At 43.8% G+C, this 17,844-nt stretch overlaps 1 protein-coding gene and 1 pseudogene across 1 annotated transcript; one reads left to right on the forward strand and one right to left on the reverse strand.

The window, feature by feature from the left end:
• Positions 1-5,133: 5,133 nt before the first annotated feature.
• LOC119533207 lies at positions 5,134-7,322 on the reverse strand (annotated as a pseudogene).
• A 4,258-nt stretch (positions 7,323-11,580) lies between these two features.
• On the forward strand, positions 11,581-13,649 carry GPR135 (G protein-coupled receptor 135). Its single transcript, XM_037835306.1, has one exon. It carries the CDS (start codon positions 11,581-11,583, stop codon positions 13,048-13,050), a length of 1,470 nt encoding a protein of 489 aa, XP_037691234.1. The 3' UTR covers positions 13,051-13,649.
• Positions 13,650-17,844: the final 4,195 nt, after the last annotated feature.

A 17,844-nucleotide genomic window follows, 5' to 3' on the forward strand; every position in this document is an offset into this window, starting at 1 on the left:
GGATAATATGATGGAATTAACATATTTTGCATGTATGAAGAACATGTTTTTTGGGAGTCCAGTGGGTGGAGTGTGATGTTTGAAGCTGTATGTGCCCCAGAAAAACATTCTTAAATTTAATCCATTCCTGTGTGTGTGAACCTATTGAAAGTAGGACCTTTAGATGAGGTTACTTCAGTTAAAGTGTGACCCAGCCCAATAATGATGGGTCTTAATCCTCTTACTGGAGTCCTTAATATATAGAGTGAAATTCAGAGAAAGAAAGTTACAGGAAGCAAGAAGCTGCATCAATAGTACCTGGAAGAGAAGCGAGAGACCAGGAGAGATGTGCCTTACCATGTGGCAGAGGAGCTAAGTACCAAAGATCACCAGCAGCCAGCCCCAAAATGCCAGTCTTTGGGTAAAAAGCATTGCATTGATGACACCTTGATTTGAACTTTTCCCCAGCCTCAAATTCCCATTATGTAACCAAACCTGTATCAGAGTATTTGTTTGGGCAGCTGAGGAAATGAGAACAGTTTTGCAAGATAATTCTTTGTTGACAATTTTTTGCTTTCAGTACTTTAAATATGTCTTCCCACTGCCTTCTTGCCTCCATGGTTTCTGATGAGAAATCAGCACTTAATCTTATCGAGGCTCTTTTGTATGTGACATGTTGGTTCTCTCTTACAGCTTTCAGAATTCTGTCTTTGGCATTTGACAGTTTGATTATAACATGGCATGGTGTGGGTCTATTTAGGTTTATCCTATTTGGAGTTGTGCTTCCTGGATGTATATAATCAGGTATTTTGTTTAATTTGGGGAGTTTTCAGCCACTGTTTCTTTGAATATTCTCTTTGCCCATTCCTCTCTTTTTACTCTGTCTAGAACTCCCACAATGCATATATTGGAACAGTTGATTGTGCCCCACAGGTTCCTCAGGCATTGTTCACTTTTCTTCATTCTTTCCTCTTTCTGCTTCTCAGAATGTATGATTTCACTTGTTATCTTCAAGATGTTTCTTCTGCAAGGGGCAATTTGCTCTTGAACCCCTCTAGGGAATTTTTAATTTCTGTTACTGTGAACTTCAGTTCTGTTTGGTTCTTTTTCACAATTTCCATCTCTCTCTTGGTACTTCTCTTTGTATTCATCAATCACTTTCCTGATATCCTTTAGTTCTTTGCCCATGTTTTCCTTTAGCTCTTTGAGCATATTTAGAGTCATTTTTAAAAAGTCTTTCTCTGGAAGTCCCAGGGCTGGTTCTCCTCACTGATGGTTTCTAATGCTTTAATTTTCTTCTTTGCCTGGGCCATCACTTCCTGTTTATTTATATGTTTTTAAAAATCTTGTTGAAGCCTAGACATTTTGATATTTTAGTATGTCATTGCTGGAATTTAGACTCTGAGACATCTGTTCTTTAAGCTTGTATGTATTTAGTGTTATGACAGAACTTTCCTTGAATACCAGGAGCTAAAGAAAAAAAAAGGAAAAAAGAAAACACCTTTTTTCAGTCTTTGTAGACTGACCTGTGTGAGTGCTCCCCATCAGGACATATCCATACAATGAGTTTGGAGAATAGCTCCAGGCCAAAGCATAGGGCTTCCATGATCCTTCTGCACATGTGTCTTGTCTTGGGCATGCACATCTTTCCCTAAGAATTTTCCAGTTAACCCAATTCCAAATGCCCCCTCTTCCCTAGGAAACAGTTTCCTCACTGTCCTGGGTACTGCACTATATGTCCTACAGCCAGCAATCCCTTGTTTCAGGAAGCACAGCTTGATTGCTGTCTCATAGCCTTCTACACACAGGGCAAGTTCTGGACAGAGAGTTCCTCAGGCCACCACCAGATACATTGGGCTGGACATATATGCTCTTAATATGTGCACAAGGGTTACTCTGCTCCCTCTGGAACCAAGACTAGGGACCTGCACTGGGAGCATGGGCTGGCCAGTGAGGGAGTAGGAGAGGGGTTAGCCAGGAAGCCAGGAGATCCTACCACTTTTAAGTTGTTGTTTTTTTCTTGATTTGATGCTTGCCATGTTACTGCAGTCTTTTAACTGTTTTCTGGAGCTTTGAGAAAGATGTTACTGCTAGTTCTTACTAGTTGTTCAAAGCTGCTGTGGAGGGGAGGAGACCTGAAGCATCTTGATCTCTCTGCCATCTTTATCCCATGCAAGGCTTTTCATAATAGGGCTCTGTTCTGGTTTGCTAATGCTGCTGTTATGCAAAATACCAGAAATGAATTGGCTTTCATAAAGGGGGTTTATTTGGTTACAAAGTTACAGTCTGAAGGCCATGAAAATGTCCAAATGAAGGCAACAACATAAGTATACCTTCACTGAAGGAAGGCCAATGGCATCCAGAAAACTTCTGTTAGCTGAGAAGGCATGTTGCTGGTATCTGCTGATCCCAGGTTGTGTTCCAGCTCTACTCTCAGCTCCTGTGCATTCTTCAAAGTGTCTCTCTTGGCTGCAGCACCTCCTTCTGTCTGTGAACACTTTTATAGGACTCCAGTGATTCAGTTAAGACCCACCCTGAATGGGTGGGATAGCACCTCCATGGAAATTATCTAATCAAAGGTCTCACAGTTGATTGAGTCACATCTTCATGGAAACACTCAATCAAAGGATTACAACCTAATCAACACTAGTACATCTGCCCCCACAAGATTCCATCTAAGAACATGGTGTTTTGGGGGACATAATACATCCAAACTGGCACATTCCACACTCTGGAGACCAAAATGACATGATCTTTCCATATACAATATATGTTCATCCCCACACAATATCAAAAAAGCTTAAGTTATTTCAGTAACAATAGGTAAGTATCCCATCAAAATCAGTTACAGGCATGGTCTGTCCTAAAGCAAAGTTCCCCACTGGCTGTGGACCTGTAAAACTCAGAACAAGTTATCTGCTGCCCATATACAAAGGAGGGACAGTCATAGGATAAACATTCCCATTGCCATAAGGAGAAATTGAAAGGAAAACAAGGTTCACAGGATCAAAACAATTCCTAAAACCCACAGGACAAACATCATTAGATTTCAAAGTCTGAGAGTCATTTATAGAAGGACATTTTATCCTTGAGGCTTGAGAGACCATGAGTCCAACCCTTTTCAAGGACCTTCGTGGAAGTCCTTTTCTCTCCAAATTCTGGGGTGAGTGCTCCAACATATCCATACATTGGGGAGACCACCTTCTTGGCCCCACCCACCTCAAACATCAGGGAAACACCTGGATTCTGCCTCTCTGGGGCAAAGGCTCTCCCCTCTCCAAATAGTGGGATCGTGGCCAGGCTCTCCTGAATCCCTGAGGAATGTGCTCCACCCTGAGGCCTGGGGTGGCAGCACTCTTCCTGAGCATCAAAGAGGAAGGCCTGCACTCTGCCTCTGGGGCAAACTCACCCTTTCCATGTGCATGGGTTGCTCTGTTCTGCTTGCCCAAGGTTTTTTGACTCCAGACCTCAACCTCCATGGTTCTCTCTTTAAAGAAATTTTTCCTTCAATTTGTTCCTTCTCAGTCCCCTCCAGTCCAGACCAGCAGTGGCTCCATCTATACAGATCTTGCAAAAATCTTGTTGGCTTGGCATGAAGCACACAGGGGTTAAAATCATTAGACAACAGGAGTTTCTACAAATCCTTTCTGGATAACTCCATCTCTAATCCTGGCTTGTACTGAAATGTGGCTGGGTTCCATGTTTGGTTAAATCCCCATGTGAGGATGAAGCCTCTGGGGTCTCACTTTCTGGAAGCCCAGAATTTTCTGGTTTCTTCATCCCCAAGAGTTCATTTCTCAGCTTATCTCTGTCCTATTGCATTTTACTATAAGTTGCAAGGAGAAGCCAGGCTGCATTTTCTATATTTAGCTTGGAGATCTCTTGAGCTAGGTATTCCAGTTCATCACTTGCAAATTCTGCCTTCCATCTGACACCAAGACTCAGCTTGCCAAATTCACTGCTACCTTAAAACAAGGATCACCTTTCTTCCAGTTTGCAATGACACATTCAGCAGTTCTGTCTAACTCCTCATTAGAAGTACCTTTAGAGTCCATATTTCTACCAACAGTCTCCTCAAAGCAGTCTAGGCCTTTTATATCAAGCTCCTCACACTTCTGCCAGAATTTTCCCCTTATCCATTTAAAAAGCAGTTCCAGCATGTTTGGTATTTGCAAACTCAACAGCACTCCACTTCTCTGGTACCAAAATCTGTTCCAGTTTGCTAATGCAGCCATTATGCAAAATACCAGAAATGGATTGGCTTTTATAAAGGGGGTTTATTTGGTTACAAATTTACAGTCTGAAGGCCATAAAGTGTCCAAATGAAGGCATCAACACAAGCATACTTTCATTGAAGGAAGGCCAATGGCATCTGGAAAACCTCTGTTAGCTGGGAAGGCACATGGCTGGTGTCTGCTGATCCTAGGTTGTTTTTCAAAATGGCATTCTCCAAAATGTCAGCATCAGCTTTCAATGGTCATCTTCAGAATGTGTCTCTCAGCTGCAGCACTAAGTTCTTTCTGTTTGTCAGCTCTTTTATATAGCTCCAGTGATTTAATTAAGACCCACCCTGCATGGGTGGGATAACACCTCCATGGAAATCATCCAATCAAATGTCTTGCCCGTAGTTGTTTGAGTCACATCTCCATGGAAACACTCAATCAAAGGATTCCAATCTAATCAACACTAATACACCTGCCCCCACAAGATTCCATCAAAGTACATGGTGTTTTGAGGGACATAATGCATCCAAACTGGCACAGGCTCCAATAGATTTTTTTTTTTTTAATTTTTACTTCATAAAAAATACAGAGGAAATTAACTCTGTAGCTCAATAAAACTTGGGGAAAGGGGGAAAATGGAATTTCAGAGCAAATAGAAAGTGCATCCTTGTTTAGATTATCATGTTCCTACACTCTCAAAACCCATAAAGCAAGAATTTCACTCCATAACACAAAGGAGCCTTGGATGATAGTTCAGAAATGGTAATAGCAGAGGTATTAGAATTAATAAGACCAATACCTCTGATTGGTCTCTACTGGGAAAAATAAGATCCACTAGAAGGACAGGTAAGGGAAACGTATAGGAGGGAAAGGACCAAATGTACCAAACACAGCAGTAAAAACCACGGCTTAGCAGAAGTGTACCCTTAAAAGCAATAATCAGGTGGCTGAACTACTAGGCTGCTACTACCCTGCCCCATCCCAAAATAAATAATGAGGAAGTGTAACAATGTAGTAGTACTTGATTCAACAAAGAAAGACAGTCTCTCAGTCATTCAAGGCAAACCTTGCCATGGCTAAATGAGGACTGGCAGGGAATAAGACGATTGTAAAATCACAAGTACTTCTAGTTTATCCCCAGGCATACTGAACCCCCAAATTTCTTTGCCATTTTCTCTCTTCCCAAGATTTATTCACTCTGTTATTCTCTTGGACAGTTTCCAGTGCAAAGATGCACAACCTTCTATTTTAGAAAGACCTTGAGGAAATAAAAAATATCCTTCAAATAATACACACATCTCAGTCTTCCAGGTTATACTTCAGTGGTTTCTAGGTTCACTCAAATTCCATCAAGTTCAGTTTACTTTACTCTCTCTACCCTCTGTTCTGATATACCAACCCATTACCCCTAAGGGAGTGTCAGATGATTTATCTCTAATGATCTCCAAGGTTCTGATAGGACTCTCCCCTATTTTTCCCTCCAGAATGGAACTGTATTATCCCTAGCTACCTGTAGGTTAGAAAAGATATTTGTGCCTGGAAATAAAAGACTTGGGTTTTTCCAAGTTTATTCAAGTTGGTATCCTTCCAATCATCTAGATTGAATAATGTACACATTTAGAAGGCCATACTCACCTTAGTTCTCTGCCACATATGAGGCACAATATATATTCTCTGAAGTACACAGTAAGTTAGAAATGACAAGACAAAGTGCTCCCCATGGAGGAGGAGGGATGGTCATAGTCTCTCACACCCATTCTATGTACATTCTCTTTCATCCAGTGTCTGTTACCCACCCTTCTCAGAGACAACTATCAGTATGAGAGGGAGAATGTGTCAAATAAGTACAATCATCACTGCACCAGTGTTTGTAATCTCCCTGTGCACACAGTAAGAAATAGGCATTCTGGAAAGGATCCTTGATTCTCCCCCAAATTGTCCCTTGAACTGGTCACTCGCTCTGGATGGCACTCCAACAATGGTCACTTCTCTCAGAGAACACACACACACTGGCATCACAGTGCTGGGTTCCCATGGATGTCATTACTTCCCAGCTATTGATGATAGGGTCATGGCATTCAATGCTATTCAGCAGAGGATTCCCATCATAACCTGCAATTGCATAGAGTCTCCCTTAAAGCACTGTGACCCCTACATAGCATTATGGGGTGGTCATACTAGTGACAGTTGTCTAGAATTCTGTTGCAAATGTTGTGTGCTTCAACAGAAGAAAGGTGGGCTGTACCATCAAATCCCCCCACCATATAAATATGGTCATTCAGCAGGCTACTCCTGCACCTGAGCACTTGGTGGCCATTGGTGTAACATTTGTCCAGTGTCCTGTATGGGGATCACACTTCTCAACTGAATTAAAAAATTTAAGCCACATATCCTTCAAGACAGTAGATCACTCCACTGGCCACCACAAGTCCAGCACCTTCCTGACCTGTCTGCATATCTCCCAGCATGCTCCATTGGTCAGTGTTTGGATCACATCACTCCATTCTGGTATGATGCCTGCTCCCATCAAAGCCTCCAGATACATATATCATATCTCCCAGAGTGGTAGTTTCAGCAAGACCTCATCAGACATTTATAGGGGCCACAGAATACCAGACCCCAACCTTCCTCATCTGCTGTCTAGTCTAGACATTCCACTGAATCAAGGCAAGAATGGTCATCACGGCCATCAATTACATAGATCCCGTCATGTAGGGACACTGAGGCTACATAGTGTCTCTTTCAAATGATGCTTGGCAAAAAGTTCCACTCCTGAGTTGTGGGGTCATTATTTCTCTACCACATCAATGGGAAACAGCTGACTTCCAAAGCCCCCAACTACCAGAAGGACTTTATTGACTCCTAGACAAGCCCTTGTCCTGGGTCCCTGCATCTGGTCTATAGTTCAGGCCTCAGGTGAAACTTCTTTGCTTCATCAACTAGATCCCTGCATTGAAAACTAAACTACAGCAGATGAATGGCTCAGCATCTATTATATCCATGATGTACCTGGGGGTCAGCAGGGGCATTTGGACATACTGTAGTAGGTCATGCAAGGATTCTTCTCTCTTCTTCTTGGCATGCTTCATCTAGTTGATGACAGCCTCAAAGACTGGCTCTTCAGAATCCACGTGAATTTCATCACAATTGATTAGCTTTTCCACCTTGCCTTGATTAAGAAGAATGAATTCTTTGTTCTGTACCACTACAGGAAAATGCTTCTGGCTAAAGACCTCAGCTGCTTGCATTAGGTATCTCCTGATACCTACACAATTAGAAGGCTCCAACTAACAAAGAACTCTCAGCAGGCTTGCGTCACACCTGTGCCAGTTTGGATATATTATTTCCCCCCAAAAGCCACATTCTTTAATGCAATCTTGTGGGGGCAGATTTATTAGTTTTTTGATTAGGTGGAAACTGTTGATTGAGTGTTTCCATGGAGACATGACTTACCCAACTGTGGGTGATACTTTTGATTAGATTATTTCTGTGGAGGTGTGGCCCTCCCCATTCAGGGTGGGTCTTGATTAGTTCACTGGAGTATTTGAGAGAGAAGCTAAGAGCTGACACAGACCCAAATGCTTGCTGACACTTAGAGATGGTTGGAGATGCAGACAGAAGGACATTTGGAGATGCTAAGCTAAGAGAGGAAGCCTAGAGTTTGCCCCGGAAAAGCTAAGAGAGACCCAGAGATGTTTTGGAGAACGCCATTTTGAAATGCAACCTGAGAGCAAAGGAAGAGCAGATGCTCCCAGCCACATGCCTTCCCAGCTGACAGAGGTGTTCCGGATGCCACTGGCCATTCTTCAGTAAAGAAATCCTCTTGTTGATGCCTTAGTTTGGACACTTTTATGGCCTTAGGACTGTAAATTTGTAACCAAATAAACCCCCTTTATAAAAGCCAATTCATTTCTGGCATTTTGCACAATGACAGCATTAGCAAACCAGAACAGATTTTGGTACCAGGAGCAGGGTGCTGCTGAGTTTGCAAATACCAAATATATTGGAATGACTTTTTACATGGATAAGGGGAAGATTCTGGAAGAATTGTGAGGAGCTTGATAGAAAAGGCCTAGATTGTTTTGAAGAGACTGTTGGTAGAAATACGGACTCTGAAAATACTTCTGATGAGGCCTTAGACAGAAATGATGAATGTGTCATTGCAAACTGGAAGAAAGGTGATCCTTGTTTTAAAGTGGCCAAGAATTTGTCAAAATTGAGTCCTAATGTCAGGTGGAAGGCAGAATTTGAAAGTGATGAGTTTTCTCTACTTACCAGAAGAGATCTCCAAACTAAGGGTGGAAAATGCAGCCTGGCTTCTCCTTGCAGCTTACAGTAAAATGTGAGAGGAAAGAGATAAGCTGAGAACTGAACTCTTGGGTACAAAGAAACCAGAGATTGATGGTCTGGAAAACTCTGGGCTTCCAGAAAATGGAATCCCAGAGGCTATAGTCCCGCATGAGGATTTAGCAAAACCCAGAACCAGCCAGCAATTTCAGTACAAGCCAGGACTGGAGATGGAGTTATCCAAAAAGGATTTGAGGAAAGTTCTATTGTCTGATGTTTTTTGATCCCTATAAGGTGCATATCAAGCCAACAAATTTTTTGCAAGATCTGTATAAATGGAACCACTGCCAGTCTGGACTAGAGGAGAAAGAAAAGGGAAAAACTGACAGAAGGATAACTTCAAAGGCAGAACTGAGGAAGTCAAGGTCTGAAGCCAAGAAATCTCGGGCAAAAAGTGCAGAGCAACCCATGCACGTGGAATGGGTGAGTTTGCTCTGGAGGCAGAAGGAGGGCCTTCCTCCTCAATGCTCAGGAAGATTGCTGCCACTCCAGGTCTCAGAGAGGGAAGAGCACATTCCCCAGGGATTGGGGAGAGCCTGGCCACCGCCATACTGTTCTGAAGGGGTTGAGCATGTGTCCTGGAGATGGAAGAGAGTCCGGGTGCCACCCTGATGTTTGAGGAGGGTGGGGCCGAGGAGAAGGTTGTCTCCCCAAAGTGTGGATATGTTGGAGCACTCACCCCAGTGTTTGGGGAGAAAAGGGCTGATGAGAAGGCCCTTGGAATGGATCACACTCCTGCTCTCTCAAGCCCCAAGGATAAAATGTCATTCGATAAATGACTCTCAGACTTTGAAATCTAATGAAGTTTGCCCTGCAGTTTTTAGGAACTATTTTGGTCCTATGACCCATTCTCCTTTCAGTTTCTCCTTATGGCAATGGGAATGTTTATACTATGACAGCCCCTCCTTTCTATATTGGCAGCAGATAACTTGTTCTGAGTTTCACAGGTCCACAGGCAGAGGAGATTGTTAGGACTTTGTACTTACCTATATTGTGATAGAATGAATGTATTTTTGCATTTAGAGAGAACATGCTTTTTGGGGGGCCCAGGGGGTGGAATGTGCCAGATTGGATATATTATGTCCACCAAAAATCCATGTTCTTTAATGCAATCTTGTGAGGGCAGATTTATTAGTGTTTTGATTAGGGTGGAAACTTTTGATTGAGTGTTTCCAGAGAGATGTGACTCACCCAACTGTGGTGATAATTTGATTAGATTATTTCCATGGAGATATGGCCCTGCCCATTCATGGTGGGTCTTGATTAGTTCACTGGAGTATCCTAGGATTCAGACACATCTCAACATTACCCAAAAGTACTTTAACATTAATTTTCAGATTTTTCACATGCATCAAATGCCCTAATCCTTTCTTCTTTTTGGAGAGTCCAATATCACCTCTTCTGCGAGGACATTTGGCAATGTCTGAAGATAATTTCATTGTCACAACTGGGGGAGGTGTTCCAAGCATCTAATGAATAGGATGCTAAACATCCTACACAAAGGACATCTCACTACAACAAAGAAATATCCGGCCTAAAATGTCAAGAGAAACCCTTAATGTACTTCTATTTATGCTACGAATTTCCAATAGGTTATTTTTCCTCACTGAAATAAGCTCTCAAAGAACTAATATCATTGATTCTAAGACCTGAAATTATATTGGTAATTCTTTAAAGCAGTTTCTCAAACTTGACTATGTATCAGGATCACCCAGAGGACTTGTTAAAACACAAGTGGTTGGACCCCAATCCCAGAGTTTCAGATTCAGTATGTCTGGGGTAGTACCCAAGAATTTGCATTTCTAGTAAATTGCCAGTGATGGTGATGCTGCTGGTCCAGATACCACACTTTGTGAACTACTGCTTTGGAGATGGGCCCAGAATTAACCTGAGAATGTATTATACTTCTCATTCTTAGAGGCCATGACCAAAACCTTGAGATGCAGTTTCTTGGACAGCCAGGTTCTTTCTGTTCCCATATGTTCCAGCCAGATACCTGGAGCCACATCTGTAGTGATGAACTAATCTGGCAGCACCTTAGACTAAAAATCTAGCACATTTCAGAGAATAGAGGAAGGCTGCAACAGGGCAAGGAATAAATTCTCCCTTCTTCCCTCACCCAAATGCCTTAGCCAGTTATGATCCTAAGATCCAGGCCCATGAAAACGGGGTAACCTCCTGCTGCCAAGGTCCCTGTACTAGTTCCTCAGATCATCTGAATCAGAATCACTTATGGGGTTTTTATTCATGGACCATTCTCAGTAATTTCAGGAATTCACCAGGGAATCTACTTTTTAACAAGTTCACTAGATGGGTTGTTCTCTGTGTGGGCCTCTGACCTGTGACATCAGCATCCCTGAGAACTTGTTAGAAATACAAATTCTTATGCACTACCCCAGACCTACTGAATCTGAAACTCTGGCGTTAGGGCCCCGAGGTAATCCTGAAGCACCCTCCTAGTTTGAGAACCACTGGCTTAAATTCTGCCCTTCAAGTTTAAGAACCGAGGATTTGGATTGTTTTTCATTTCAGGTTCTAAATTCTTTTCTTCCCTGAATATGCCAATTCAAAACATTCATAGGAAACGAGGCATCCACCCCCTCATCCCCGCCCCCCATCACTACCACCAAAGACGGCCCTATAGTACAAGAAAGCATGCGAAGCAACTCTTGTTGAATTTGGTCATTTGTGAGTCGGCCAGTCCCGATTTTCTGGCTTGGCAGTGATCCCCGAGGAGACCGACCTGCCACTCCCCTGACCCCGGACCCCCTGAGCATCCCGGGGAAGGTTGCTTCGTGGGTGGGCTTTTCCGAAGGCACTGGGCAGGCGTCCAGCCCAGCGCTCCTGCGTAAACACGCGGTTCCCTTGACAACGCATAGAACCCACGTCAAAGGCTCAGCCCGGGCCGGGGCGACCGCTACTCCTCCTGCCAAGCCCTACTCCTGGCAGCGGCCGCTGTCCCCGGCCCCGAGCCATCCCTCAGTCTCCCTCCCGTGCGGGATGAACAGACCCGCGGCCGCCGCGGGGCCCCATGGAGGAGCAGTCGCCGCTGCCACCGGCCGGCCCGCCAGTGAGCATGGCCCTGCTGGGCAGTCCCCACCCCGGCGCCCCCTCCGAGGCCGGCACGCCTGGCGGGACTTCGGCGGCGGCGGCGGCGGTGCTGTCTTTCAGCACCGTGGCGACCGTGGCTGCCGAGGCGCTGGGGAACCAGAACGGCGAGAGCGAAGGCGGCAGCGGTGCCGCCCGGGTTGGCGGCGGACTCCGCGGCGAGCGCGGGGCGGCGGGGGCGGTGGAGAGGCCGCCGCTGGACCCGGAGGGGGCGCCGCTGCTGTTGCAGGGGGCGGCGGTGGCGGCGCAGGCGCTTGTTCTCCTGCTCGTCTTCCTGCTGTCTAGCCTGGGCAACTGCGCGGTGATGGCGGTGATCGCGAAGCACCGGCAGCTCCGCACCGTCACCAACGCTTTCATCTTGTCCCTGTCCCTGTCGGACCTACTCACGGCGCTGCTCTGCCTGCCTGCCGCCTTCCTGGACCTCTTCACGCCGCCCGAGGGACCCTGGCACGGCTTCTGTGCCTCCAGCCGCTTCTTCAGCTCGTACTTCGGCATCGTGTCCACGCTCAGCATAGCCCTCATCTCACTGGACCGCTACTGCGCCATCGTGCGACCGCCCCGGGAGAAGATCGGCCGCCGCCGCGCACTGCAGCTGCTGGCGGGTGCCTGGCTGGCGGCCCTGGGTTTCTCCCTGCCCTGGGAGCGGCTGGGGTCGCGCCGGGAGCCCCCGGGGGCGCAAAGCTTCCACGACTGCCTGTACCGGACCTCCCCGGACCCGGTGCAGCAGGGCGCGGCCTACAGCGTGGGGCTGGTGGTGGTCTGCTACCTGCTGCCTTTCCTGCTCATGTGCTTCTGCCACTACCACATCTGCAAGACAGTGCGCCTATCGGACGTGCGCGTGCGACCCGTGACCACCTACGCGCGTGTGCTGCGCTTCTTCAGCGAGGTGCGCACGGCCACCACCGTGCTCATCATGATCATCTTCGTCATCGGTTGCTGGGGGCCCTACTGCTTCCTTGTGCTGCTGGCCGCGACCCGACAGGTGCAGGCCGCGAAGGCGCCCTCGTTTCTTAACGTGGTGGCTGTCTGGCTGACCTGGGCCAATGGCGCCATCAACCCTGTTATCTATGCCATCCGCAACCCCAACATATCAACGCTCCTGAGGCGCAACCGGGAAGAGGGCTACCGGACTAGGAACGTGGACACTTACCTGCCCAACCAGGGCCTGGGTCAGCAGGCCCAACGCCACAAACGCCTTCGTAACCGCTATGCCAACAGGCTGGAGATCTGCAGCAGGATGTCCTCTTCCAACCCGGCCAGCGGGGGTGGAGGGGACTTAGCCATGTGGGCCTGCAAAAATCCAGTTGTGCTTTTTTGCCGGGAGGGGCCACTAGAGCCAGTGGCAGCAGCGGCCAAACAACCTAAATCAGAAGCTGGGGATACCAGCCTTTAAGAAGGGTTATGATTCACAGTTTGTGAAGCCAAATTTCTACCAGCTTCATTTAGTGATAAAGGATTCCAGGGAGACGCGTGGGATTTCATAAAGCCAAACATTTAAAACTCAAAGAGACGGAGGAGGGAGGCTTACCACTTCCCCCAAACGATATAAAAGACAATGTCCCCTTCTTCAAAAGTGCCAAAAAGAATGTCAAATCAAAAATTAAAACAATCTTAAGCCACACAACTAAACATTGTGAACTGTAAGTGCCAAAAATGACAAAAAATAAACTTCACAATTACTGAAAAGCTCATATTAAAGGGATCACACTGTGAAATAAACAAACAAAAATCATTGACGGCAACCAGTATTTGTTCAAATGCATAGTTTCAGGAATGAAAGGAAGCCCTCAAAGCTGCTTGAAGGCCCTGCTAGATTTAGCATTCACCAAAACTTTAGATTTTTAGAACTTGCACCTCTTATACATGCTTTGGGTGCTTAGGTTGTTAGAGGTAAAATTCTCATCCTTACACACTTAGATGCACTTCCTCTCCCCTCCCTTTATAATCTTTATGCGAAATTTTAAATTCATATCCCATTTAAAACAATTTTAAGAAGGATTTTGAAAAGACAGTTTATTACTAGATAAACATCAAATATTTCTATTGGGCAAATAGAAATATGAATTAAAAATAATTTTCTACTATTGTATATAAAAATTAATGTCCCTTCCATCCTCATCCTACCCCAAAAATTATCTGCCTTGGAGAATTTTGAGGCTTTATCTTTACTCTAACCTGCTATTTTTATTTCTGATAATTTTTGGACTGTCACTCTTAGTATGCTTTCACTTTTCAAAAAAAAATATCTTTCATAGTGGAAAATCTTTGTCTTTTGAGGTGAATTTGATTTTGGATGCAGCCAAAAGTGTCATTTGAAATCATGTTGATTGAATAAGGTGAATGATGCCACTTTTTTTAAATAAAAAAATGAGAAATCTTTAAAGTAACAAGATAGACCTTCTTTTGTGGCTTATAACAGAAGATGATTCCAAAGAGGAATGCTAAAAAAAATTTGAAAGTGGCTGTATTATTGTTATTCCAATGCTTATTTGCATAGAGCTTTCCAAATGGATCAATCATACTCTCCTACATTTGGAGATTTTGGTATGTTTGTTAAAAAAAAAAATGTATTTTTATTTTATAGACATGATTGTCTACAAAAATTATTTTTTAGAAAAAGAAAATAGGTGTGGGATTGTTATATGTAATAAGCTATTAACATAGGCTTAAAGTCAGTAAAGTTCTTCAGTAAAGTTGAAAATCTTTCAGAAATGTGCAAAACAAATATGATTGTTAAAGTAATTCAAAAGCACAATTCAGGATTTGTGTGTGTGAAATTTCTCACATTAAATGCCATTATACACAGAATAATTTACTCAAAAATGTAAAAGATGTTTTGTGTTTTCTCTCTTTCTTTCCTGTCCTCCATCCATCCCCTCTTTTCTTTAATATTTCACAGCCTTGATTGAATAAGTACTTTAAATTAGATATGAAATGAAGTCAGCTATCATCCAAAGATTTCAAAGTGAAATAGCTGGCATTTTTTTCTTATACAGTATTCTTAAACGTTTACTAGTATTTAATTCCTTATGCTACAGGGGGGCGTATGTCATTTTGTAATCAAAGATGAAATTACATGATTCATGTCAGAGCTAAAGATATTTTTACATTTCCCCTTCTCAAGGCATCATCACAATTAGAAGTTTGTGTATATTTTGCCACATTCACTGTAGTAAAAAATATATGAGATAATATCTCTCTTCTGGGCACTCATTATCATAAGAAATATATAGACAATGCATCTGAACTAACGTTTAACAAATATCATGGTATTTTGCCTGTTAATGGCCAAAAAAAGTGTGTTTTGTGACATTGTGAGAAAATGGAAGTATTGTCTGGGATTTGGGGGGAAATCAAAAAGTCTTCCAATTACAAAAGGTATCACAGAATAGGAATTCAGCAACTTTGGATAAAGAAGACTTAGAGATCTTAAGGGAAGGAGTGAGCATGTTGCAAAATAGGGAATTGCCTGAAAAGAAGAAATGAAGAAAGTTATGTCATGAAATAAATCTGCCTGGTGCTGAAGGGAAAATCTGCGAGATTGGAAATGATAAGGTGAGGGCATGCAGGACTTTGAGGCAGAAATGGAAGTCCTACCCTATCTCTTCAGTGGTAGGAAGTTTTAGGAAAGCCCTGGCTTGGAAAGAGACTGGCTCCCTCTACCTGCTCAGCAATCTGACCCCTTTCACTTGTAAGCTTACCCTTTCTGCCCACTTTAGTGACCCTTCAAACTCACACCACTCAAACTTTGAACTGGTCCTGCCTCCCTGGAAGATGACCTTTGCTCCCACTTCACGAAGAAATTTAAGCACTTAAGCATGCCCTAGGCTCTCATTTAAGAGGAAAAAAAGAAATATGCCTGTCTTAAACCTTCCCAGTTTTCTCTCCCTCAGCTTACCTCCCTTCAGCCAAACTTGTCAAAAGAATTGCCTACACTTTTACTGCTGATCTAATTCCTAGTCCACAATTTCAGTAGTAGAAGATAATTGTTATTTTTCTGCAACTCAGTTTTATTTCTAAAAGCCTATTCTGCCAGTTTGCAGAACTTAAGATGGCAGCATCTAAGTTCTAGCTGCTTATTTAGTACAAAGGTATTGGTGGACATCAGTCCTCAGTGGTCATCCATCCACACTGGGATCTGTTTAGGCATTCATCTGTCTCAGCCTTATGTCCATGGGTTGCTGAGGAATTAACTGTCATTTTGGTCCAAGAAGACCCTGCTCCCTTGATCACTTCTGAGTCTTTTTGAGCACACAGAAAGATTATTACTCTTCCTCAGCATCAGGGGCTGGTCACCTATAAAGCTATTTTAGGCTTTTTTTAAAAATTATTTTTAATGTTTTTTTATTTGTTTTTTAAATTGTTGGATCAACAAAATAAAAATAATATATAAAAATATATACATTGAGGTTCTACTTCTAGAATGGCAGAATGAGGATCTCCATGGATCCCCTCCCCAGTGAAACAAGCATAGCTAGTGAAAATTATTTTCAAAAACCAAAACAACCATTTAAAATCTCTGGAAGTTGTAAGGGTATATAGCAAGTAAAGAAACATTATTCAAGAAAATCTACTAAAACTTGGTAAGAACAGCAAAAAGTCTGTGGCATTTAAACCACAACCCACTCCCTCCTTTCTCTCTCCCAGCTCAGTGAGATGGAAACTCCACTCCAGGCAGTTGTAGCCAAGAATACAGGGCTGTTTCTTGCCCCAGCTTCCAGTGGCGGGCTATCTTTCTGGGAAAGGCAGCCCACCAGTATTTCTCCTCTCCCCCAGCTGTGTGTTGCAGAGTATAAATTCCAGGTGAGTGTGGCCAAGAGGTTGGGGGCTGTCTTCTTCCACCCAGATCCTAGTCATAAGAGTGAAGGCTCTATTCAGGTACAGCACACGGAGAATACTGGGGCTTGGATTACCATTGCCCCAACTCATAAGGCAGAGGTTCCACACCAGGAGAGGCAAGCTGAGGAGACCAGAGGCTCCATTCCCACCCAGTGTGCTTAACACCCAAAGCAGAGCTGTTTCTCAGATAAAAGCACACCGTAGGCTGACAAGGGTCCCCGACATCGACCCATGCTGAGGGGCGTGGAGTCATGTCATGATGTGCCACGGCGCGGCAGAGGCGCCAGCATCCTGGTTCCTAGATCCAGTACCCCACTGAGCCGCAGAGAGCTGAGTAACTTGGATGATTGAGATGGAAGGAGCCATTTAGATTAGATACAGATGGCTGAGAGCTAGCAAGGAAAATTCAGGACCATGATGGCTCAGTTTCCCACAGCTGTGAACGGAGGGCAGAAAATAGGGGCTATTGCCTCTGAAGAATGGATTAAAGCATGACAAGCAGCTGGATAACGTCAAACCCTCGGGAGTTTACACAACAGGTGATCAAGCACGTTCCTTTTTCTTACAATCTGGCCTGCCAGCTCGTTTTAGCAGAAATATGGGCGTTATCAGACCTGAACAAGAATGGGAAGATGGACCAGCAAGAGTTCTCCATAGCCATGAAACTCATCAAACCAAACCTTCAAGGCCAACAGTTGCTTGTGGCTCTTCCTTCTGTTATGAAGCAATCCCCTCTATGTTTTCTCCATTAATTTCTGCTCGTTGTGATGGGAAGCATGCCCAATCTGTTCATTGACTACAGTCGCACCTCTAGCAACACCCTTGTCCTCTGCAACTTCAGGGACCACCCTTCTTCCCTTAAGGATGCCTCTGCCCCTGGTTAGCACTCTTGGTGTAGGTATTTCGTCATATATTTGAGAGAAAGCTAAAAAGAGAAGAAATTGTATGACATAATAACCTAAGTCCTCTGTAAAAGTCCATGCAATCCTTTACAATACCTCATATCCAGCCAGGTGTTTGTTCTCTTCCTCATGCAGCATGAATGGCAGCTCTAAGTTTGCTTAGAAAGCAACATTAGAAGGAAAGAATATATCAGGAACTTAGAATTTTAAACGGGAGAAAACCTAAATAAATATGAACCCTTAGGAGGGAAAGAATCAAAATACATTTGTTTAAAGATTGCAATATGTATATAATAATTTTTAAAGCATGTAATTAAATCTGATGGGTTTTTTCAACAATGAAAATACTAGTTGTAAAACCAAAGCTGATTTTTAGAAAATTTGAAATTTTAAACCAACCTTATCCATTGTATAGTTTCTCTAAAACTTTATCTTAAAAAGTCATT

Source organism: Choloepus didactylus, chromosome 4, assembly GCF_015220235.1.
Source record: "Choloepus didactylus isolate mChoDid1 chromosome 4, mChoDid1.pri, whole genome shotgun sequence".
Taxonomy (NCBI): Eukaryota; Metazoa; Chordata; class Mammalia; order Pilosa; family Megalonychidae; genus Choloepus; species Choloepus didactylus.

Excerpts from the sequence above, each read along its gene's own strand:
- GPR135 (XM_037835306.1), top strand. The coding sequence starts at position 11,581 with ATGGAGGAGCAGTCGCCGCTGCCACCGGCCGGCCCGCCAGTGAGCATG.